This window comes from Xyrauchen texanus, chromosome 41 (assembly GCF_025860055.1).
Source record: "Xyrauchen texanus isolate HMW12.3.18 chromosome 41, RBS_HiC_50CHRs, whole genome shotgun sequence".
Lineage (NCBI taxonomy): Eukaryota > Metazoa > Chordata > Actinopteri > Cypriniformes > Catostomidae > Xyrauchen > Xyrauchen texanus.
The window spans coordinates 3,804,182-3,830,508 of record NC_068316.1 but is presented as its reverse complement, the minus strand read 5'-3'; the positions used below and the strand labels follow the sequence as shown (position 1 = coordinate 3,830,508).

General features: G+C 37.5%; 4 gene segments (V, D, J or C); 2 read left to right on the top strand and 2 right to left on the bottom strand.

Moving 5' to 3' along the window:
- The window catches only part of LOC127634223 (Ig kappa chain V-III region MOPC 63-like), an 84,044-nt gene that overhangs the window by 29,949 nt on the left and 27,768 nt on the right, over positions 1 to 26,327 (top strand).
- Positions 1 to 26,327, bottom strand: part of LOC127634236 (immunoglobulin kappa constant-like) — a 119,289-nt gene that overhangs the window by 68,504 nt on the left and 24,458 nt on the right.
- The window catches only part of LOC127634218 (Ig kappa chain V-V region MOPC 21-like), an 84,439-nt gene continuing 60,083 nt past the window's right edge, over positions 1,972 to 26,327 (bottom strand). The window contains 2 exon segments of the V gene segment in view: positions 1,972 to 2,411; positions 3,141 to 3,175. Coding sequence covers positions 2,095 to 2,411; positions 3,141 to 3,175 — 352 coding nt within the window.
- The window catches only part of LOC127634220 (Ig kappa chain V-III region MOPC 321-like), a 32,362-nt gene continuing 20,077 nt past the window's right edge, over positions 14,043 to 26,327 (top strand). Inside the window, 2 exon segments of the V gene segment in view lie at positions 14,043 to 14,130; positions 14,241 to 14,552. Of these exon segments, the coding sequence occupies positions 14,082 to 14,130; positions 14,241 to 14,552 (361 nt within the window).

Below are 26,327 nucleotides of genomic sequence, written 5' to 3'. Positions count from 1 at the left end.
CTACTCGACCTCAGTGCTGCATTTGACACTGTCGATCACAACATACTTCTTGACAGGCTGGAAAACTGGGTGGGGCTTTCTGGGATGGTCCTAAAATGGTTCAGCTCATACTTAGAAGGGAGAGGTTATTATGTGAGTATAGGAGACCATAAGTCTGAGTGGACGTCCATGACATGCGAAGTCCCTCAAGGCTCAATTCTTGCACCACTCCTGTTCAACCTGTATATGCTCCCAATGAGCCAAATAATGAGAAAGAACCAAATTGCTTACCACAGCTATGCAGACGACACACAGATCTACTTAGCCCTATCACCTAACGATTACAGCCCCATTGACTCCCTGTGCCAATCCATTGATGAAGTTAACAGTTGGATGTGCCAAAACTTTCTTCAGTTAAACAAAGACAAAACTGAAGTCATTGCGTTTGGAAACAAAGATGACGTTCTCAAGGTGAATGCATACCTTGACGCTAGGGGTCATACAACTAAAGATCAAGTCAAGAATCTTGGTGTGTCTCTAGAGTCAGACCTTAGTTTCAGTAGTCATGTCAAAGCAATAACTATATCAGCATACTATCATCTGAAAAATATTGCAAGAATTAGATGCTTTGTTTCCAGTCAAGACCTAGAGAAACTTGTGCATGCTTTCATCACCAGCAGGGTGGATTATTGTAATGGACTCCTCACTGGCCTTCCCAAAAAGACCATAAGACAGTTGCAGCTCATACAGAACACTGCTGCCAGGATTCTGAGCAGAACCAGAAAATATGAACATATCACACCAGTCCCCAGGTCTTTACACTGGCTCCCAGTTACATTTAGGATTGATTTTAAAGTATTATTACTGGTATATAAATCACTCAATGGGCTAGGACCTCAATATATTGCAGATATGCTCACTGAATATAAACCCAACAGATCACTCAGATCATTAGGATCACATCAGCTAGAAATATCAAGGGTTCACTCTAAGCAAGGAGAGTCTGCTTTTAGCTATTATGCCAGCCGCAGCTGGAACCAGCTTCCAGAAGAGATCAGATGTGCTCCTACAGTAGTCACATTCAAATCCAGACTCAAAACACATCTGTTTAGCTGTGCATTTACTGAATGAGCACTGTGCCACTGTGTGTCCGACTGTTTGCACTGTATTTTATTTTATATTCTAAACTGTTTCAATTATTCTTATTTTTTTATTCTTATTTTAATCTCTTCTATGTAAAGCACTTTGAATTACCATTGTGCTATATAAATAAACTTGCCTTGCCTCAAAAGGATGTGCTGATCATCTTTCTGATATTATTGATTTTTCCAGAGAAGAAAGAAGCAAACTCACTGCACTTGCTGTCTGAGAGCATTTCACTGGGAATCTGGCTTGGGGGGTTTGTCAGTCTCTCTACAGTCGCAAAAAGAGTGCGTGTGTTGTTTAAGTTGCTGTTTATAATATTCGAGAAGAAAGTCTGTCTAGCTTTGCCTAGTTCCACATTAAAAGCATGGATGCTGTCTTTGTAGATGTTATAATGGACTACAAGTTTTGTCTTCCGCCACATGCGCTCTGCTTTTCTGCATTGTCTTTTCATATTTTGCACTGCTGTTGAGTGCAAAATATGAATCGTGCATGTTTGTCACCTGAAATATTTATGCAGAAAAGATCATATAATATTTAATTATTGTATGCAAATGCAAAATATAATTAATTTTACTAATGTTCTCAGTCTGATGTGATTCCTGCATGATTACATTTAAAACCTCTTAATTAGTGACATTTACTGAGAACACCATATGTTTGACTTCCCTAATTTGACTTCATGATCTTGTTTCATAATGTCTCTGCAGGTGTTTTCATGCTTCATTGAGTGAAGATTATTTATAAAATGTGAGAGAAAGTCCTGATCTAACTAATGACACAAATAATATCAATAAATCAACTTTTAAACAAAGACAGGAAACTTCAAATAATGTAATATTTTATTCGTTTATTGAATTTTGACAAGAGAAAAGTGAAAGACAAAAGCACACATATACTTGTGTGAATAGAAGTCACTGTTAGTCTCCATGTGAGACATGAGTGAGAAGAGCAGAAGAGAATCCAGAGGATCTACTCAGAACACTGATCTCTCCTCACTTCTCCAGTGACTGACAGCTGCTCTTTCTGTTTGGCCTCACAGCTCACTGTGACCGCCTTCATCCACTCGTCCTGAGAGAGAGTCAGACTGCTGCTCCAGCTGTACAGACCGCCCTTCTCCAGGACCCCAGCACTGCTCTTCTCAGACCTGCTGCTCCCGTCCACCTTCCAGCTCAGGCTCCAGTCTGAGGGGAAGCCCTTGTTGGCCACACACATCAGTGTTGCTGTGTTCTTTGTGGAAATCTCTTCACTGGAGGGCGGCAGGACGCTCACTTTAGGACGAGTGATGCCTGACAAATACACAATAGACAACTTCAAAAGAAGAAAAGATTTCTTTCTCCAGATTGAAACTAAATCAATTACATTAGTCAATTATATATTTTGAAGATCTTTAAAGATATCATTGAAAACTTTCAACATTAAACTGCAAGTTTGTTTCTTCATGTTGATCTGTTCAATCATATAAAGAACAATTTATTTCCCCAAAGACTCTGAATGACCAAAATGATGAAATGATGAATAAAGTTCACATATCTTTATATGTTTGCAGTTTGACTTACACAAAAGTTGAAGAATATTTTCCTTCATAAATTTCTCTTTCTACATTAAGAAATAACTATGAAAAGACATTGCCCAACCTCAAGAGAATAGAAAAGAAAATTCTGTACAATGATGAACTTTTAACAGTTCATTTGGTGAAAGAATTCCTCCAGTAAAACTTTTTATGTTACATATTACATTAAGAAACATTTCATATTGAAGGAGCATTTTTATGAACTCTTGATAATGTTCGTCATTTAAACACAGAGTCATTTAACATCTCCAAAAACTGAATAACATCTCACTTCTGTACCAGCAACAAATTCACATGTGCTGACAAAGTGTCAATTAAGTGTCTTTAAAGTTCACCTTCATTTCTGGAAAAACAGCCAAATTATTCAATCTGTCTAATCAGATATTATTAATAAATAATGAAATATAAATAAAACATTTAAATGATGATTTGATGATTTACTTACTGCCAACATCCAGTCTGGTGCCGCTGCCGAAAGTGTACCACAGTGATACAAACTAATAGAACAGCTGCACAAAAACCTCAGAGCGCTTCACTAACTGCACTTTAAACACATGATCACAAACACATCTTTACACAACACACATTCAAACATGATTCATTTCATATTGTCATCAACTACTGTTTCAAAAATACAATAAAAACATACAAATTACATTCATAATTATATACAACATGTTTATTACAATGTAATGACTCCTCTATAACACATTTGATTTAGTTTGATCTACTGAATGCTCATGAGATTTCCACAATGAACAAAAATCATTAGAATTTCAACCAATTGTAATTAATAACTAAAAGATAAAGATTGAAATGTATGAATGTAATTTGACATGTAATTGTTTCTTATTTCTGCTGTTCTCCTGTAACGCTCACATTTTCTGCTGAGAGGAAACAGTTTTGAATGTCCCGCCCCTCTGATTAAAGCACAATATCAGACTGTCTGTTAGTCAGGACTGTCAAACCAACATCACTGTTCCTTCAGTTCTCACTCATTCACAGTAAAGATGACAGCACACGCTCTCATTATCTGCTCTCTACTGCTTTTCATTGCTGGTGAGAATCTGTTTCAGTGCATTTCACTAATATAAACTCAATTTAACTGTATGAAGTTTTTTTATTATTATTTAAAGTGTCAAAAATCTCTTGTGAAATAATATTTTATTTTATTTTGTGTTTCAGAGTGTAATGGACAGTACACGGTCACTCAGAGTCCCTCAATAACAGCTCAACCAGGACAACAAGTTCAAATAAACTGTAAAGCCAGCAGTAGAGTTAATGATGGTGAAGACTTAGCCTGGTACTTACAGAAACCTGGAGAAGCTCCTAAACTCCTCATATATATTACAAACCGCCTCCAGACTGGAACTTCATCTAGATTCAGTGGCAGTGGATCTAATAGTGATTTCACTCTGACCATCAGTGGAGTCCAGACTGAAGATGCAGGACATTATTACTGTCAGAGTTTTCACTATCCTGGAAGCATTCGATGGTTCACACAGTGATAAAGAGTCGTACAAAAACCTCCTTCAGTGAAAGAGGAACTACTGATACAGAAACAGTTTCTCTGAATGTTTCATTATAAATTGACATGGACACAAAGTTTTAGATTTTGATATTTCACACTCAACACTACATATGAAACTGGACGACACATTTTATTATAAAGGTCAATTCAGTCATTTTTGGTTGATGTTTTACTGGCTGATATGACACTAGTCTTAAACTTTACTGACACCTATCCATGTGAATACAGCATCATGCAAACATAAAACATTTGTTTTCACAGATGTCATATTTGAATGTAATTCATCACTTTAAACAATAGATTCAGAAATGAATGAAAGTGGATGAGGATGTGCTGCTGTCACTGATATTCTGTGTTGAATCATGAGGAGATGTTCCAGTATACACAAGTCCAGATGTTTATTTTAGGAGTTATAACTTTCATTATATGACTTATATGATAGTCGTAGAATGAACATAGACTGTTTGCACAATGTTATCAAGCTTATCAAGTCAGATTTGAATCTCTTTAGTTCGATTACTTCAGCATTCAAACTGTGTATGTTGATAAATAACTCGTCAGTCTCTGTGATTTTGACAATCTTGGAAGCTGGTCTGGGATAAATTGGCCAAATTATTTTTATTTTTTATTGTTTTGTTTTATATTGACTGCAGAATGTTGTTGTGATGACATCACAATCAGCCCAGTTTGCTGTCACCCCCACTTCTAAACTCGTTCTGGTGCCGGTGGTTCCCGCTGTTTTCAAAAACGATTAACGACTCAATAGAGCAGAAGTGAAACTGGTGTGTTCCAGTTCAGATCATTTAACCAATCAAACAGTGAATCTGAGAGTGTGAAAATCACATTTGCATTGTCAGTGTGGAATGATTGTGTTTCTCTCAGAATAGATCAGATCTGTCTCCAGTGACCATGTTCAAACCACAAGAGGATTCATTTAGTTTTACCAGTAAATGCATCTGTTCAACTATTAACGTTAAAAACTTTTTAGATTTCTTGATCAAATATTACATCTAATTTTCTCTGTTAGTAGAAAGACACTTTAAACAGTGAATTTGTTTTTGTCACAAATGTTTGTTGTTCAGAAACTTTATTATTATTTTTGTGTAATGAAACATGTTTTAATCCTGAAGGAAACTGCTGCATCACTGCAATAACACTCACACACACACACACACACACACACACACACACACACACACACACACACACAGAATGAAGAACATTTCGTTTTTAGTCTCTGCTTCTGACCTTTGACCTCATTCATCATGTTGACCCGTAACAATTTGACCGTTTCATATATTGATGCAGCTCACTCTCATATCTAATTGTGTCATTTGAATCTCCAGAGACCTGTAACATCAGACACTCACTACTTGAGTACTCTTAATTAAATACTTTCTTACTCAAATAATTATTTATGTTAGAACTTTAATTCTACTTGAGATATTTTTTAAGTAATTGTACTTTTACTTGAGTACATTTTTTGGCTACTCAACACACCTCTGCCAATATTCCTCACTCCGTTTTGATGGTTGAAAATGTGCATCATCCGGGAACTCGTAGTGCACTTCTTTTTGTTGCATTTTCAGTGTAAACATACGACTCGCACTACTTACAATTCAGTATTACATAAAATAGTGTCCGGTTTGGGACGCACCTTTAGACTCCCTCCCTCACTGTCACAGTATTAATGATTTATTCATTACATTATGCATAAGGTTAAATGCATTTGAATTATTATTCATTATGAACATATTTCTATAGCACACTTAAAAAGAAAAACAGAATTTGACCAAAGTGTTTTACAGGTACAATAGGGGAGACCGGGTTTGGGTGGCATACGCTACTTTTTATTCTTTGTCAAACGTCTCTGGAGGAACAAACACTAGTTCTTAGTTAAAAAACAAAAACAAATAACATTCAATGTAACAAAATATTTACTGATTTTTGTCAATAAATGATTAAAGTTATGTTATGCATTAGTGGAGTTGTACAGGTTGAGGGGTTGATTGAGTAAAATTAGATTCAAAAGTAAAGAAATGTAGAAAAGGACAATCAACACGTTTGTGTTATGATTATGTAATGAATATGTTTATATTAGTACAATTATGATTTATAGACGATTCATTTATGGTTTGGGACTGAAATGAATAATTTTCTTGTATAAACTTATACAAACTTCTATAAATGCAAAACAGTTTAATCAATAATAAATGATAGTAGCTTATTGTATCATTGGCTTAGCTTAACTAGCTTAGCATCAGCTAGCATTATTTTAAATGACAGTACTCTGTGCTATTGTTGGGTGATATACCAGCTGCAGTGTTGCCAGATGTTGCAAGACGAGCAAACTCAAAATAAGGGACTTACCTCACCCAAAATAAGCGAAAAATTAGCAATAATGTTTTGTCCCATGTGGGGATTAGCTGCTTAGTATCGTAACAAGCAATATATACAGTAGCCAAAATAAAGTCATTTCAATAAATGCATTCTTTATATTATATATATATCCCAACAAATATTTAAAATATATATCTGAATTTTTTTATTTTAAATACTTTATTTTATCTTAAGCCGCCTCTTTCCAACAAAAACTTTGCTGCATGCTTGAAGTTGCCAAACAGCACCTTGACACGCCACAATGCTGCTGGGAAAATGTTTTGTGGACTGATGAAACTTCGGTTGAATTGTTTGTGAAGAACATGCAGCACTACGTGTGGCATCAAAAAGGGGATTGCATACCAACATGCATTGTTGGGCAAGCTACTCAAAAACTTTAGCAAGCTAAGCTACAATCTACTCAACATAAAATGTGTTAAGCTAAAAGCTACACCTCAAAGTAGCAAGTTACACAACAACTTACACACCAAAAGTAACTTGCTACATTTAAGCTACTTCAGATTTTTTCAACAGCAGATGCACAGAGCATACTGTCATAGACAAATCACCTAAAAAACACATTCAAATTATGTTTATCAAAGCCATGGTACATTATATTACAGTTTAGTGCAATACAATATACAAGTATACAGTATGGTGCAATACGTACCAGTATGTGCACGTAACAAACAAAACCATAAAACATGTAAATTCATATTTATACACGCTACAAATCCATGCATTCAATGTTTAAAGTCACCAGTTTTACATTTTATTTTTCATATTTATATTGCTACCTCCACAAATGTGTTTTCAGACTAAAAAAAATAAAAAAATTCAGAAATATTCTACTTCCCCTGCAAACACATTCCCATTTAAACATAATTTCAATTGCACATTCCTGTATAAAAACTGTGTACATACAGTATACTACTCATCTATATATTCATCTATACAATACAGAAATACAGCAGCTAGACACAGAATTACAGGATATATCATCAGAGGCCATATTGTGTGTGTGTGTGTGTGTGTGTGTGTGTGTGTGTGTGTGTGTGTGTGTGTGTGTGTGTGTGTGAGCACATCTGGACAATAACAATGTGATTACTGATGGTATCAGATGGTAATATCATAGTACTTTGATCAAGGCCATAGCAAGGTATTCTGGGCCTCCTGACTGTAAATTGCTATTAAAAAATATGGTTTAGAAGTTGTTGTGGGGCCCCCTGGATCTGTGGGGCCCCTTGAATCTTTACCACCTTTCACCATTAGTTATGGCCCTGACTTTAATATATAATTACCATATTTATGTACCATTCTTTATTTGCATGTTGCTTCAAAGTACTTCAAAGAATACCATGTTACTACCATGGTAAATTGGTATATGATTACCATATTCATATAGTCTACCATTGTATTAACATAGTACGTCCGGGTAATGGTTCATGTCCAAAAAACATGGTAATGTCATGGTACTTTTTATGTGTTTTCCTGTACACTAATATGTGTTTTGATTCTCTTTTGATTGGAAAATGTATTTACCTGCAGAAGTCGTTTACAAGCTGCAAACATGTTGAACTTTATTAAGATCTTCATTACTGGCAAATGATAGGACGCATTTGCAGGATTCGTTTATATTGATTGTAGATTCACTGCAACCAGCGTTATCTTTATTTCCCATGTTATAAAATACTCCATGAGCTTATTGGCAAGTGAAAGTGCACACAAATGATTCAGCAGCTTTCTGAGGCATTCAGATTGAATTGCGAAACCGACTCATCTCTCATGAGATCATCAGCAGTCAATGATTTTACATCCAATTTGGCCTTCATCATTCTTGTTGCATGAAATTCATTTGCTTCAGTGTTTTGCTAAATCAGAAAAATTGCTTAGAAACTGACTGGTAGGCAGAGGCATTTCCAGCATTGAAGGACATCCGGGGCTTAGCCCAGACAATTTTATTTTCACACTAGCAACCACTTCCCTGTAGTCCAAAGCTGGTGAGAGGGTATTCTTTGAGTTTTGCTCTGGCTGGGCCTGTTTCTACAGTTCCTAAATCTTCCACTCTAGTACTATCCTCAACATCCTCTCTCCTCCCTGAATCATCTGTGATGCAAAAGAACAGATACAGCACATAACTTATTGCAAATCAGCTTCAAACAACTAATTCATCAAGTGCTACATATGTCAAATTGTGGACCAATACCATTGAAGAAAATGTATTGGGAAGAGCAGATCAGTGGGATTGCTCTTAGATCTATCATGATTCTTGAATTTTCATGTACATTACCATAAAGTCATCACAAAAGAGTTATATTATAGTGAGTAAAGTAAAAAAATATTTTTTTATATAAATAATTTATATTTTTTGACATAAATACTCATAAATGATCCTAAGTTAAAGCAATACATGAATGACTTTAGTCTAAGTTCATTGACACACCATGGCATCGAACTGTATATAATTCTCATCATCTCTATGAGAATAGTTCATCTGTCAAAATCCTTTCATTAGGATCATTGTAACTTTCTCTAAAGTGACTGATTAATTGTTAGCAGTTTCCATGCCTGAATCTGGCACAGCTGCTGCTGCTGCTCCTCAGTCTGTAGCTCATCTTTGCTACACTCTACAAAACCATTTAATCAAATCAAAGTGTATATTTACTACAAACTAATATCACAAAACAAGTCACACATACATTTTATGCTAATGCTCATTGGTTATCCTTAGAGAAAACAACACCTGATAAATAAGGAAATCACGCTCTGCACGGGACTCGAACCAACGTCTCCGGCGTGGGAGGCGGGTGCGATAACAAGGAGGCTAGAGGCTACAACATGTAATGACAGTCGGTAGTGCACCTCTTGAAGTCAGGAGAGTGAGGTTTAGCCTACTGTGGGTGAAAGTCAGCCAGATCATGATCTTCAGACTTTAAGGACAAAAACATGACTTCTTTAGGAAAAATTCCCAAAGCCTCATTTGCTTCATTTTTGCTGTCTTTCCTGCTAACTGCTGTTAACTCGCCACTAATTAACGTTAGTTGATGTCAACGACTGTGCTAGATCCTCCCCTACCTGTTGCATATTCAACAGAGAGGAAGAAACGGAGTCGCCCATAGGCTACCGACAGCAAAGAAACTTATTCTATAGGCTAGATTATTTTTAAGACCAATGTCTATTTTACAGGCTGTATGCAGTATGTGCAAAGTCAAAACACAATGAAATAAAGCAACTTATGATTTCAGGGGTTTACATAGGCTATTGTCCGGTTTCATATTTGTCAGTGAACTTTTCAAAATACATTCGGGGCTACACTCAAAACATTCGGGGCTGAAGCCCCGGCAAAATCGGCTGCTGCTGCCTCTGGGTAGGAGACTTTAACCCTCTGGGGTCTGAGGGTGTTTTGGGCCCTGGAGAAGTTTTGACATGCCTTCAGTTGCTTAAAAACACATTAATGGCTAAAGTCTGATAACACTGTATTCAGCACAAACTGGGCTACAATAATAGGTGAGCAACATGTGTGTACATGTTTGTATTTTTGTATTTACGTGTTTCAGATAAATGCTCGCAAACTCAGAGACTGCTGAAAGCTCACCCTTTTTATTTTCTTTATTTTACAAAAGCACAAGGTTTTGATGTTATTGTTAGTGTACACAAATAAAAGTAGACACTTTATAGTCTCTAATGATGTCTTACACTTATCTGTATACCCAAAAATGATGGAGTATTTGATGTTGTTTCTGCTGTAATGACAAAAAAATCCAACAGGACGCTCCGGCGCGTCCGTCGACCCAAGAGGGTTAAAACCTGACAGTTAAAGGCATGTGCAGTGCATTCCACTTTGACCTCTGGGTCATCTGGACGTATTGACAACAGATTCATGTTGGACTTGGGCCATTCTTATTTGTCCTTTAAAAGGAAATCAGGTCCGTTAAGCCATCTCTTACATGCTAAAAATTCTACAGCACAAAGACCCCTAGATGCCTCATCAGCTGGATTCAAACTTGACTTTATGTGCCTCCATTGCACAACATCTGTTGAGTCTCTTATGACAGCCACTCTATTTGCTACAAAGGGGTGGAACCGCTTTGTTTCATTCTGGATATATCTTAGTACAGTCATGCTGTCTGTCCAGAACACAGATGAGTCCAAATTAATCTGTAACTCCCTTTTTAGCATTCTATCGACTCGTACAGCGAGAACAGCAGCTGTAAGTTCCAACCTTGGGATTGTCATCTGTTTTAATGGAGCAACTCTTGATTTACCTAACATAAATGCAACTGCAGTCCTTTTTCCACTATTCACCAACCTCATGTATGACACTGTCCCATAGCCACACTCGCTGGCATCAGAGAAGTGGTGGAGCCGAACATGTTCGGATGGTCCAAAGTCCTTGGGCTTTACACAACGGACTACTTTCAGTTCTGCTATACAGTGCGAGTTGGCCAGCCATCTTGTCCATTGCTGTAGTGTGGTAATGCCTCGCAGTGCCCGAGGCACAGGTAGACCTGTTTGCCTCCCAAGAATCCTCCCACTGCCCACTCTGGTATGCCTTGACGGGAGGTCCCCTTGGCACAGATGCGCAGGCACACAGCTGGCCCCGAGGGCTGCGCAAATATGTGTTCCCCCCAGTGAGCTTACTTGCACAGGTTCAGTGCAAGGTCAGGGAGGACGAGGAGCAGTTCACCCTCGTGGCTCCATACTGACCAGTCAGACCTGGTTCTCGGACCTGTTCTCACAACAGCTCCTGGGGCACACTCAGGCATCTACACCAAAAACAACGAATTTCAAGGTACGTTTATGAGCATTTCTTAGGCCCCAGCTGAAATCTACTTCTCTGCTGAGAAAACTGTTTGCTCCCCCCCCCCCCCCTCTCAGGGTTATGGGGAAGCACAGGAGGTCTTGGGGCATCTGGGGAGGATCTGTGCAGCCCGAGTGCTTGTGTTTCTACACTCTTAGTAGCTTGCCTACACCTAAATCGTCTCTGTGGCTTTCATATGTGGACCCCTAGTGTCACTTCATCAACAAAACGTCACGTGAATGACAGAAGGGGTCTCGGTTTCTGTCGTAACCTCCAATCCATGATTGAGGGAATGAGACGTTGTGTCCCTCCTGCTACAGACAGAACTTAACAACTCTAACGGCCGGGACCTTGTCTCGGCTCTTCAGTGCAAAAACCTGAATGAATTCCCTGCTGTCCATCCCTTTATACCTTTATGTCGGGGAATGGCATGCAAATTCAACTCGCCAAAGATCTGAAGGTGTGTCGGGCTCTCAAGATCGACCCCTAGTGTCACTTCATCGACACACCATCTCGTTCCCTCCATCAGGTTACGACAGTAACCGAGACGATTTCCTTGTTTTCATTAAAGGACACAAAATAATCTTTGAAACATTCTCAATCATGCTGGATCCTGTATGTTTATATTTAAAAATCTGTTCATAAATTGATGCATTTACTGAGAACACCATATGTTTGACTTCCCTAATTTGACTACACTTGTTTTGTCTTGTTTCATGATGTCTCTGCAGGTGTTTTCATGCTTCATTGAGTGAAGTTTATTTATAAAATGTGAACTAACTTAACAAACAAATAAGCCAAATAATATATATAAATCAACTTTTAAACAAAGACAGGAAACTTCAAATAATGTAATATTTTATTAGTTTATTGAATTTTGAGAAACCTGAAAGACAAAAGCACACATATACTTGTGTGAATAGAAGTCACTGTTAGTCTCCATGTGAGACATGAGTGAGAAGAGCAGAAGAGAATCCAGAGGATCTACTCAGAACACTGATCTCTCCTCACTTCTCCAGTGACTGACAGCTTCCTGTTCTGTGTGGCCTCACAGCTCACTGTGACCGCCTTCATCCACTCGTCCTGAGAGAGAGTCAGACTGCTGCTCCAGCTGTACAGACCGCCCTTCTCCAGGACCCCAGCACTGCTCTTCTCAGACCTGCTGCTCCCGTCCACCTTCCAGCTCAGGCTCCAGTCTGAGGGGAAGCCCTTGTTGGCCACACACATCAGTGTTGCTGTGTTCTTTGTGGAAATCTCTTCACTGGAGGGCGGCAGGACGCTCACTTTAGGACGAGTGATGCCTGACAAATACACAATAGACAACTTCAAAAGAAGAAAAGATTTCTTTCTCCAGATTGAAACGAAATCAATTACATTAGTCAATTATATATTTTGAAGATCTTTAAAGATATCATTGAAAACTTTCAACATTAAACTGCAAGTTTGTTTCTTCATGTTGATCTGTTCAATCATATAAAGAACAATTTATTTCCACAAAGACTCTGAATGACCAAAATGATGAAATGATGAATAAAGTTCACATATCTTTATATGTTTGCAGTTTGACTTACACAAAAGTTGAAGAATATTTTCCCTCATAAATTTCTCTTTCTACATTAAGAAATAACTATGAAAAGACATTGCCCAACCTCAAGACAATAGAAAAGAAAATTCTGTACAATGATGAACTTTTAACAGTTAATTTGGTGAAAGAATTCCTCCAGTAAAACTTTATATGTTACATATTACATTAAGAAACATTTCATATTGAAGGAGCATTTTTATGAACTCTTGATAATGTTCGTCATTTAAACACAGAGTCATTTAACATCTCCAAAAACTGAATAACATCTCACTTCTGTACCAGCAACAAATTCACATGTGCTGACAAAGTGTAAATTAAGTGTCTTTAAAGTTCACCTTCATTTCTGGAAAAACAGCCAAATTATTCAATCTGTCTAATCAGATATTATTAATAAATAATGAAATATAAATCAAAAAAGTGAGAGAAATCACTGAACTCATATGTGTGTCAATTCAACATAAAACTGACACATTCCACATTATAAAAACACATAAAACATTAAAATGATGATTTGATGATTTACTTACTGCCAACATCCAGTCTGGTGCCGCTGCCGAAAGTCCACCACAGTGATACAAACTAATAGAACAGCTGCACAAAAACCTCTGAGCGCTTCACTAACTGCACTTTAAACACATGATCACAAACACATCTTTACACAACACACATTCAAACATGATTCATTTCATATTGTCATCAACTACTGTTTCAAAAATACAATAAAAACATACATATTACATTCAGAATTATATACAACATGTTTATTACAATGTAATAACTCCTCTAACACATTTGATTTAGTTTGATCTACTGAATGCTCATGAGATTTCCACAATGAACAAAAATCCTTAGAATTTCAACCAATTGTAATTAATAACTAAAAGATAAAGATTGAAATGAATGAATGTAATTTGACATGTAATTGTTTCTTATTTCTGCTGTTCTCCTGTAACGCTCACATTTTCTGCTGAGAGGAAACAGTTTTGAATGTCCCGCCCCTCTGATTAAAGCACAATATCAGACTGTCTGTTAGTCAGGACTGTCAAACCAACATCACTGTTCCTTCAGTTCTCACTCATTCACAGTAAAGATGACAGCACACGCTCTCATTATCTGCTCTCTACTGCTTTTCATTGCTGGTGAGAATCTGTTTCAGTGCATTTCACTAATATTAACTCAATTTAACTGTATAAAGATTTTTATTATTTATTTCTTGTGAAAAAATATTTTATTTTATTTTGTGTTTCAGAGTGTAATGGACAGATCACGGTCACTCAGAGTCCCTCAATAACAGCTCAACCAGGACAGCAAGTTAAAATAAACTGTAAAACCAGCAGTGGAGTGTATAATGGTAATCGTTTAGCCTGGTACTTACAGAAACCTGGAGAAGCTCCTAAACTCCTCATATATTATACAAGCACCCTCCAGACTGGAACTCCATCTAGATTCAGTGGCAGTGGATCTAATAGTGATTTCACTCTGACCATCAGTGGAGTCCAGACTGAAGATGCAGGACATTATTACTGTCAGAGTTTTCACTATCCTGGAAGCATTCATGTGTTCACACAGTGATAAAGAGTCGTACAAAAACCTCCTTCAGTGAAAGAGGAACTACTGATACAGAAACAGTTTCTCTGAATGTTTCATTATAAATTGACATGGACACAAAGTTTTAGATTTTGATATTTCACACTCAACACTACATATGAAACTGGACGACACATTTTATTATAAAGGTCAATTCAGTCATTTTTGGTTGATGTTTTACTGGCTGATATGACACTAGTCTTAAACTTTACTGACACATATCCATGTGAATACAGCATCATGCAAACATAAAACATTTGTTTTCACAGATGTCATATTTGAATGTAATTCATCACTTTAAACATTTGACTTGTTTCACCCCCTCAATTGGACAGACTCATATAAAGTGAGAGGTGATGTCACATACATGTTGTTCAGGTATTCAAATAGATTCATCTAGTGCTGGAGTCTCTTGTTTGATGGAGTGTGTGTGTTGATAAAGTGATTTTTCACGAGTGTTTTTAAGACAAGACTTGAGGAGAGTCGAGAGCACAGATATCAAAACTAACTCTAATAGAGAGACAATTCTTCTTCAAGACACTCGACTCCTCATTTCTGAAAATGGAAAAACACATCCAACAGAATAAAGAAGAGTCTCCCTCCCTCTTTCTTTCTATTCTTCTTCTTTTTAATACACAATCACACACTTTCCTTCAATACACTCAGTCACACAGCACAATTTCACTCAATGTCAAAGAACTACAATTCAGTTCACAGTCAAACACTTCTTCCTCTCTCCATGGAAAGACACAAACTGAAGTCTCTCAGTAATCTGTATGTGGAGGGGGACGTGGTCGTGTGTCTGTCATTGATGAGAGAGGAAGTGGTAAGAGCATCACCTGGTGAGGACTGTCTCTAAACTCTTGTGTCTTATTTCAGTGAGACGGGCTTTAAAAGACCCGATGAACATCTGACCGGAAGAGAGAGTTTGAGTCACACATACAAGCACACGCACAGTGGAGAAACTGAAACACAAAATAAAACTTCTGTTTCTCCATTCAGCAGCAGGTCACTGTAAATAAAGAAATGTATGAAGACTTGATGTTGAATAGAAGGACCACACTTGATCAGGAGACTTTAATCGTCATTAATGAGCATCGATCAGAACACTGCAGGACATTAAATCACCACTTCTTCAAAATCCTGATGAAGACTGAACTTTGATGTCTTTTCTGTGATGAATCATAAAAGCAGGAAAAAACAAGTATGGATGGAAAAGAGGCTGTTTGCTGTATTTAATGATCTGTGTTTAATACTGAGAGAAACAGTTTATATTCATATTTAATAATTGTGATGTAATTAGTTTCAATAATAATTGATGTCAAAATCTTCCATGAGTTTATTCATTTATTTTGGATTTTAACGGCCCGACCTGAGAGACAAATAACCCAGCGTACATCTTTGATCTGGAAGCACATATGTGACCCGTCACGGAAACCAGTGACACAAGTCGGCAGCACAACTTGTGAGCAAAATGAGAAACAAGTGTTTTTTTCCAAAATTGGTGATTTCCGCTTTTTTGCAGAATCTGTTAGTTGAGATCATGAAGAAGCCTCTCCATGTTTGAGATAACAGTATTGGTATATTTAAAAGCGTACATTTTGAGGTTGAAATCGGCTTGTTTTTCGGAGATTCTAGCATGCAGTAGGGGCGTGTCATTGTCTGTGTGTATTTCCGTACTGAATAGCCGCCGGCGCTTTTGCCCCCGCCCCCAACAGCGTGGCTACTTATTATGCAGCGCTCTAGCCGGCTCTATCTGATATCAAAATTCAATGAAGATGGACGCCGCAAAGAATGTCGCAGACGAGCTGAACCGTGGCCGTTACAACGAAAATGTTTTGAAGTACTTCTTCGACAAGCCGGATGCTTATGAACAAGCGTTCACTGATTCTGAAGACGATCTGAGCGACGATGAAAGTGGCATGATAAGACTGAATAATATCCCTAATCTACAACTGAGCGAAGATGAAGACGAGGAAGAATGTATCGGACTGGCGTCAGACGAGTTGGACCGTAAGATATCAGAGGCTATATCGATAGTAACATTTGATGGGGATATAGATAGAGAAATGGGGAAAATCCGTAACTTTGACTGTAAATGTTACACGAGGAGAAAAGAGAACTCTCTGCATGGGAGACAGTCTTGTAGCCAGAAGCTTTCTCCAGACATTATGTACAACATACGGCTGGATTCTTTAGCTGCGGAAAAGAGTGGCAGGACATGCGAATTATTGGACATTTAGAGGCAAACAGACGCTACAGTGCAAACTTCGGAGATGGTTACATCCACAAAGAAGACCCCGACAAAGAGAAAGTGTGCCCGAACGACTTATTTCATTGGCGGCAACGAGATCTGCAAGAATACTTTTCTGTTTCTTATGGGGTGAGTTTCCATAAACATCAAAGTTTGTCGTTTTTTGTTCATTCTAAGAACACGTACACGTTATCTCATGTTTAGTCCATGTTTAGACCTTCCAATACCTACCTATTGTTTTTAGCTAGCTCAGGACTGTCGTTTTAATTGTAACGTTAGCTGCTAATCGTTAGCATCATATCACTTGCCAAAACCCCCATTACTATAATGAGCTTTAAGATGGTAATGTGAGCTTCTGCTATTAATTTGAATAATGCTTCAATTGCTTGAATTGACTGGTGTTAATGACTTAATTTAGGATTTTTTAATCCTTTGACTCGAACCAGGTCTAACCACTAACTGAGGTCTAAACCAGGACTAAAACAAGACTAAACCAGGAAGTACAGATACAAGCTCTAAAGTAAGTAAAAGTAAAAAGTATTCATCATAAAATTTACTTCAGTAAAGTAAAAGTACCTATAATTTGTACAATACATTTTGATATAGGTGACAAGATGCCTGTTAGCAAGACCATGATGTTAAACGTTTTTTCTTATTTCCCCTTTTTTCAGCATTGGCAGAGACACCCTGGCTGATATAGTCAAACACTATGAGGAGAATGGGGCAAGACCACGTTTGAGGAAGAAGCACTCATTGCCACGTCCACCAGCCAGGTTCATCAGCCCTGAGGATATCAACAGAGTTGTGGACTTCATAAAACACTATGCAGAAGACAATGCCATCATGCTGCCTGGCCGACAGCCTGGGCATAAGGATTGGCATGTGAAGTTGCTGCCAAGTCATGTGTCCAAGGCCTCAGTGTGGTGTCTCTACGTGAAGTCTGCTAAGGAGCTTGGTATGTGTAAACATTGATTTAAAATTGAGTGCTTATAAAGTGAAATAATGCGGAGCACTATTAGCAATTACAATACAATTAACCATAAGCAATATCTGTTTTTCAGGTGAGCGTGCAGTTTGTAAAACCAGCTTCAAAGCACTGTGGAACCGACTTCTCCCACACATCAAAAGTTGCCGGCCACGCACAGATCTCTGCTGGCAGTGCCAAAGCAATAACGAGCAGCTGATACGAAGTGCAAACCTCCCAGATGATAGAAAGTCTGAAGCAGTAAAGAAGCAACAAGATCATCTTTCCCTTGTGCAGAAAGAGAGGGCTGTGTACAACGACATGACTGCTGCCTGCAGAAAGATTTGCTCTGGCTCCAACCTGTCTTTTGGACCATCCCTACCAGCAAGCAAGAAGATTAGGATGCATTACAGTTTTGATTTTGCTCAGCAGGTAATATTTCACACACATTTACTTCACTTTACTTTATTAATGTCCCTTAAAGGGCGATTTGGTGCATGAGAATAAATAGTGCAAATGCAGAATAGCATCAATATAGTAAGTTTTATCTTTATTAGACAATTATGAATAGATGCAAATTTAATTTAATCTAATCCAAGTTCCCTCTCTCCCTCTGTCTCCTACAGTTACACTTTCCCTCAAACCCTCTCCAGCCAGGACCAATGTACTTCCTGACCCCACGGAAATGTGGCCTATTTGGTGTTTCATGTGAAGGGCTGCAGAAACAGGTGAATTACCTGATTGATGAAGGCATGTCATCTACTAAGGGAAGCAATGAAGTCATCAGCTACATGCATCATTTCTTCGGCAACTTTGGTGTTGGAGAAACAGAGGTGGATCTTCATTGTGACAACTGCAGTGGGCAGAACAAGAACAACTTCATGCTCTGGTACCTTGCCTGGCGGGTTGGACACAAGCTTCACGATAAAATTGAAATCCACTTCCTTATTGCTGGCCACACCAAGTTTTCCCCTGACTGTGGCTTTGGACTCATCAAGCAAGCCTACATGAAGACAAGAGTCAACACTTTGGCAGACATCGCTGAGGTACTTTAACTTTACTTTGCTTTAATGACTTCAGTGCTGTTTTCTGTTCTGCTTCAATGAAACATTTAACTGAAGATCTTTTTTTTCTTCCTCTCTTCTCTTTTTTGTCATCAGGTTGTGGAAAACAGCTCTCCTGTGAGTCACCTCAATATCCCACAGCTTGTTGGAACGGCAGAGGGCAAAGTTTTAGTCCAGACCTTCGACTGGCAGCAGCATCTGACTCGCCACTTCCGTAGACTCCCACAGATCAAGAGTTATCAGCACTTCAGGTAATTGAAACTTTCACATTGTGTACATACAATATAACATAGCAACAACATACACATGACAGTTTTTTATAAGAAAATACTTTGCCATGTTTAAAATGTCTTATGTGCTTTTTCTGTCACAGCTTTGAAGCCAAGAGACCAGGTGTGGTGCTTGCAAAAGTCACCGTGATGCACAACCTGTCGAATATCAGCTACTGCGCTGACGGAGCAGATCTGCCCCTGTCGACGGTCTTCCTGTCCTGGCCCCACCTGGACTGAAAATTGACAGGCAGACCTATCTATATGAAAAAATCAGGCCATTCTGTGCTGACGAGGCAAGAGACATCACATGCCCAGCGCCAAGGGTCACAACACAGAAGAGTCCACAGAAGAGGATGCTGAATGTAATTTCATTGGACTGTGTCACAAAGACCTTTTTTCTTGTTTACAACACCTGCAATGTCACTTTATCAACCAACCACCTGAATTTAGTTTTACATTCTTGTATGAAAAGCACTCAGTGTACATAAGAGTTGCCTATACAGTTTTATCGGTAGATGCTAAGAGACATTTATTTATTACCTGTTTGCAAACTTTTTTTTTCTTTGATGGCACATTTTCCTGACCTTTTTGCTCCCCCCTGTGCTTTACAGCTTTACAGGGGGGAGCTTTACAGGGGGTATGGCTTATCTAAATGAGATGTAAATGAGCCCTATTGTCACTCCCAGCAGCAGAGAGAGGTGAGAACTGCACAATCTTTTGAGGCCGTTTTCTCCCCTTTTAGCTTTTTTGAGTGCCTACCTTCAAATGGCCACAACTTCTCCAAATATTGTCAGATTTCCATGTGTTACAAATCGTTGGAAAGCTTGGAGACTACACTTTCAGAATCTGTGAATAACTCAAAATGCCCCAAAACCGACTTGTGTCCCTACTTTCCGTGATCGGTCACATATACATCACAGATCTAACAGGAATTAAATTCATATAAAACTTGATTCAATGCAACCTAACACAAACGTTCAAACAACCATTGAATATTGATCATATATTTGCATATCACTGAACAGAGTACAGAACAGATCATTACAAATGTCAAACCAGTACAGAGAGTTAATTAATAAACTAAATGATTTATAAAAATATATTTAAAATGACTCACATGAGATAAAGACTCCAGGATTCAGTCTTCAGTTTTATTTGACATGGAGCCGTTTGCTTCATGAGTTCATGTTGAGATCATATGATCAGCTGAATATTACTCAATAATAATCTGTAATTAAATGTTTCGAATGTCACTTGCAGAATAAATTGATCAGCACGGACTGTGAATAGCAGATTTCTTCAACAACATCAGAAACTGAGAACTTTTGCTTTTGTGTGATGCTGAATCTAAACCGGTGTCAGAACAATATCAATATAAATATTAATATTACTGAGTGCACTTTTCAAATTCTCTTCATTTATTAAAAGGCATTTGTTTCATTTTATTCATAAGTCAGTTTATTACATGTATATCTTTTTTCCAGGTTGAAGATTACACTTTGACCTTTGACCTTTTCCATCATGGAGGGCAGAGTGACGTTTCTACTCTTGTTTCTCATAGTGTTGATGTTCTCTATCATTATGAGGACTTTCCATAGACATAATGATTTTTATACTGTATGATCTATATATATATATACACCCCTAAACCTCACAGAACACTTTCTGCATTTTACATTTTCAATAAAACATTGTTAATTATGATTATTAAGTGATTTAATTATAGGGACACTAGAAATGTCCTCATAAATCACATTTATAGCAGAATAACCTTGTAATTACCAGTTTGTAACTTACAAAATTGTCCTCGTAAATCACATTAACACGCACACACACACACACACACACACACACGCCTGTCAGAATCAAAAAATACATTTTAACAAGGAATTAACACCAATTATGTTGATGCTCATCAGTATTTTAGAAGATAATCATTAGATATTGTGTTGATATGATCATAATGTTCTCGTTACTTTCTGTCCATCATTGAATTTAACACCTGATTCCAGATGCTGCGTTCAGTCACTGAACTTGATTTCACATCAGACATTTTTCATCCCTGTTCAATCAATGACTGAGCTGCTTCACTGTGGCACAGAACAGGCCGAAGACACAAAATGACAGAGACGCTGCATGAGTTTATTTTTCAGAAGTCTGCCCTCTGGTGACAACTGTGCGCCCCTGCACCCATATATTGAGCACTAGCATTATGTGATTATATTATAATCGGATCCTTATCATATGTGGACCAAATGAGTGAACAAATAACCAGATGATCAGGTGCACAAGGCAGGAAGTGTCACAATATAAAAGTTAAGAATCACAAGTTAGTGAGTGTTCATGTCTGTCATTGATGTTTATTTATTTAACTGGCATGGACACTGTGGGCTGTTTTTTGCTTGTTTAAGTTTAGTGCAAGTTAAATGAATTTTCTTTCAAATAAACTTCTATAGAAATAAAAATCTTCTCAACACCCCGATCAGAGATTTATACTTGCACAAATAGGAAATATTTCACCTTATGTCATAGCCTACTTAATTTATGCAATCTGGCAACCATGTATGCGAGTGTGCGCACTCTCTCCTCTTCTAAAAAAATATAAAATACTTAGTGTTCAATAGTGCAAAATTATGCTCAAAGAAATGTGAGATGCAGCTACTCCGTGTCGATTCATGACGGTGGGTTTGCTGTTTAGTGCCAAGTCTGCGAGCAAACCTTTTCAGTGACGAACTTAAATAAAATCCCACTAGATCTTTGCATCATTCACACATTGAGGGGACACGCAAGAAAAACTACGTGAGAAAGGAAAATGTTGTTCTTTGTGTTATTTGTAAAATGCTGAAGTCCCTCACACCTGTATGTGAATGTTACTCTGGCAGGAATCATTTATTAGTGTCATGCAGCCTGTTTTATTCAGTTGTGTGCTGAAGGGGATGCCAAACAAACCATTGAGGAGACTCTCATCATGACCCATGAGCGGGTAAACAGGCTGATGATGTTTTCAGAATAAAACCCGAATTTTTTCACATATGGCTTCATTTTTGCATGATAGAGCTTTAGTTGGCATCTGCAGATGGCACGGTGGATTGTGTTTACCGACCGTGGTTTCTGGAAGTATTCCTGGGCCCATTTAGTAATGTCATTGACACAATCATGCCGATGAGTGATGAGTGACAAATTTAAAAAACGTCCCAACTTTTCAGAAATTCCGGTTGTAAAACAAGTAAACGGGTCCACTTTGCGGTCAACGTTAAAATAAGCCTTTAGGACTCTATAATGTCAGAATATTTTATTTTACTATTAAACCAGACTCCTGATGTAGAGTGTTGAAGTTAATACTACATTATTACTGCATTGAAGTATGGTAAAATAAACCATTAATAATTTTATTCAGCCTTTATTCAGTTTTACTAACACATGATAGAAAAGTAGCAGCAAATCTTCAAGCAATCACAGAATCGTCCCATCAGTCTGTGCGTATCATTCATAGAGTGAACGAGTGTTCTTCTACTTCTGGGCTTAAAAGACAAAACTATGCAGAACTTTTTATCTTCTCTCTTCCATGTTCTACTTAACGGCTGATAATAATCGCACACACCTGCTTCATTGAATATGTAAGACTAATACTGTAAACTGACCAGCAGATTTCCTTGAATCCCAGCAAACACACAAAAATTCCTGCATCAATAACTACTTTTCCATCCAAGGATTATTCTGCAAAAAAGATTTAGCGCATCAAAAAAATCTGAAAAAATTATCGCTAAAATTTCACAAGTGTCGACATAATATTTTTCAGTTTAACACTAAAGCATAAACTCTGTGTCGATACTTCAAATGTCACGAAAAACTGGTTTGGAAACACAAAAATAGTGTCACGTGTCAGAATTTACCCCAATTGTTAATCTGACGACAAGGGATACATCCTTGAAAGCAAATTTATTGTACGTGATTATTATTGATTTTAACGGCTTATAGATCCGATCTGCAAACACTTCCAGGAGTGCCAACACAAATATCTCGTATCATGCACCGGTCATCGACAAGTACAAGGAGAACAAATGAATGGACACTTTTTGAGATTAATTTAATCACGGTAGCGATGGTATCCATCCGTTTATTTATTAAAGTTGCTTTTACACACCATTCAAAATAATAGACGGCAGTCATGAAATTAACCCACAATACAAAAAACATCATTTCTGTGCACAAAGATGTTTTAAATTAAATATAAATGCACAAAACTAGGAGAAAAACATCAATTGTGATTTTTTTGAAACACTGAAATATAGCCCAATTTATTCAATTATTGTTTAGCATAATTCCCCGTATTAAATTAAATAAATTGCCAAATATTTAAAGCATTAAATACAATGATACATTTTCAAATAAAAAAAAAATTATATTTTTAGACCTATATATGCCTTTTCTTTACACAAACTTAAATTAGCCGTACCCTGTCCTGTAGATGAATACAGTCGTCTGAAGGACGTTCAGAATGTTCTGCAAGACTATAAACTATCAGAACTATTTGTCCAATGCTGAGTTCACTTTCAGAAAACAAGTTTTTTTATACATTTTAAGCTTTTAGATATTTTTAGCAATAGGTGCAACATCAGGACCGATATTACCGTCCTGTCAGAAGGACAACAGCTCCCTTTTGATTGCAGTTCCTCTTCTCATTGCATTTATTTGTGAAATTAAAATGTCAGTACGCTCGCTAATGTCAATGAATTGTCCCAATACTCTCCCCATTTTACCAAAACTTAGGGACATCTGGGAGGTTAAAGGTACACAATTAGCGATAAACACACATTTCTGTGTGGAAACGGATTAACGGCAGATTTATTTTGCCATAAATCAAAACTTATACGACAAAGTGTTTTTTAGGCATGACGTCATCACACACACAATTTTTATCGATAAAAGGCCATTTGAATGAAAACAGGCAGAAGACGGCAAATTTTACATGTTTTTTTTAAGTATTTTCACTTTGTCGATAATAAAATATTGTGAAAAGTGGATGAAACTAGACTATTGTATGTCCTAATCTGCAGATGAAGCATTTTGACGTCATTTTCAGCAACAAATCATGTGAAAAAACAAACTAAGCAATAAATGTTTAGTACATGAAGAACTGTTCTTTACGTTGTTTTAGTAGCACATAAACGTGATTTAATATATTACATTTGTGTTAATTACGATACATCTCCACTTTATACAGATCACCGCACTATTTTCAGAAGCACCGTCAGTGATTTTGATCTGGAACCGGACCTGTAGCTGGAGAACATCTACAGATACATTCAGTTATATTGTCTATATTTTGGATGTGTATTTGGGTACATATTTCTAATTGCTTTCTCTTTTTTTACCCTTTGTTTTCTTAAACTACTTGTGCAACCGTAGGCACAGTTGCTCCGTGCTGCAGTCACCGATTTTTGACGTCATCATTGTTGTCGCGTTAAGAGTGACACAAAAGACCATTTGAGATCCGATTTGAGCAGCCGGAGCATCCGCACTGAGACACATCTGAAAAAATCAGATTCAATCGCATTTGAAACCACGTCTCGATGTCCATTTAATTTATTTATTTATTTATTTATTTCATTTAGTTTCTTGATGTCCAGACTATCAAAAACACATCTGGATGTGCAAATGATCTGATTTTTAGTAGCAGTCTGAACAAGGTCTTAGTGTTTTCGTTTGGGGGCTCCAATCTAAAATCTCGCCTAGGGCGACAACATAGCCTGGTCCAGCCCTGACCACACATGACACTAAATTTAAACTTTTTGAGATGTTTTCATGTTGACAGTAATACAGTACACTAATAAGCTAAAAAAAATAAATAAGCTGGAATTATAAAATATATATATAATATTCAGTGGATGACAAAAAAAGATTGTCAGCCTCAGTCACCATTCATATTCATTGCATCTTCTTCATACAATTTACATCGGTGACTGGTGCCTTTTTTACTTTATTGATTGAGTTATTGATCTTGGAACAGACCACACTCTGATCAGATGCCACAACAGCTGCTCCATCAAAAATTCAACCTGTTGTACCTACAGTAGCAGTGCAGAGAAAAGTCTTCATCTCGTGTTGCAGATGAGCTGGTGCGGTCCATTAGTTTCATAAACTGTATGAAGATGTCACTTAAATAACTTCCTTACTGGCGTACAACTCAATAGAGCAGAAGTGAAACTGGTGTGTTCCAGTTCAGATCATTTAACCAATCAAACAGTGAATCTGAGAGTGTGAAAATCACATTTGCATTGTCAGTGTGGAATGATTGTGTTTCTCTCAGAATAGATCAGATCTGTCTCCAGTGACCATGTTCAAACCACAAGAGGATTCATTTAGTTTTACCAGTAAATGCATCTGTTCAGAACTGTTCAAACAGTGAAGACATTGTAAAAACCAGACAGGAGAGAAAAAATAATCATATTTAATATTATATAATAATTGTAATAATGGTGAAAACAAGTTACGAATAAGCCTGAGAGAAAAAGTATGTTTTAAGAGATGATTTAAATATAGATAGATTAGTGGATGATCTAATAAAATGAGGTAGGGTGTTCCAAAGCTTTGGAGGCCGAACTGAAAAGGCCCTATCACCTTTGGTTTTTAAGCATGACTTTGGAAGAGTCAATAGCAGCTGAGAGGAGGATCTTTTCATTCTCTGAGGAGAGTAGGGATGAAGAAGATCCGAAATATAAGCAGGAGCAAGTCCATGCAGTGCTTTAAATACAAATACTAAAATCTTAAAATCAACTCTGAATTGAACAGGTAACCAATGAAGTGATGCTAACACAGGCATAATATGCTCCCTCTTCTTTGTCCCAGTCAAAAAACGGGCTGCGGCATTCTGTACCAGCTGTAGAAGCGAGAGTGAGGACTGGTTTATTCCGGCATACAGAGCATTACAGTAGTCCAGCCTGGTTGAGAGAAATGTGAGAATGACGGTCTCCAAATCATTGAAAGTAAGAAAACTTTTAAGCTTGCGAAGCCCCTTTAGCTGAAAAAAACTGGCTCTGACTACAGAATTTATTTGTTTATCACATTTTATTTCAGGATCAAAAATAACCCCCAGGTTTCTAACATGGTCACAGGTATTTTCGTGAAAGGGACCCAGGGTAGGGCTACATTTGTCTAATTGCTGTGGGGGGCCAAACAAAATGACTTCAGTCTT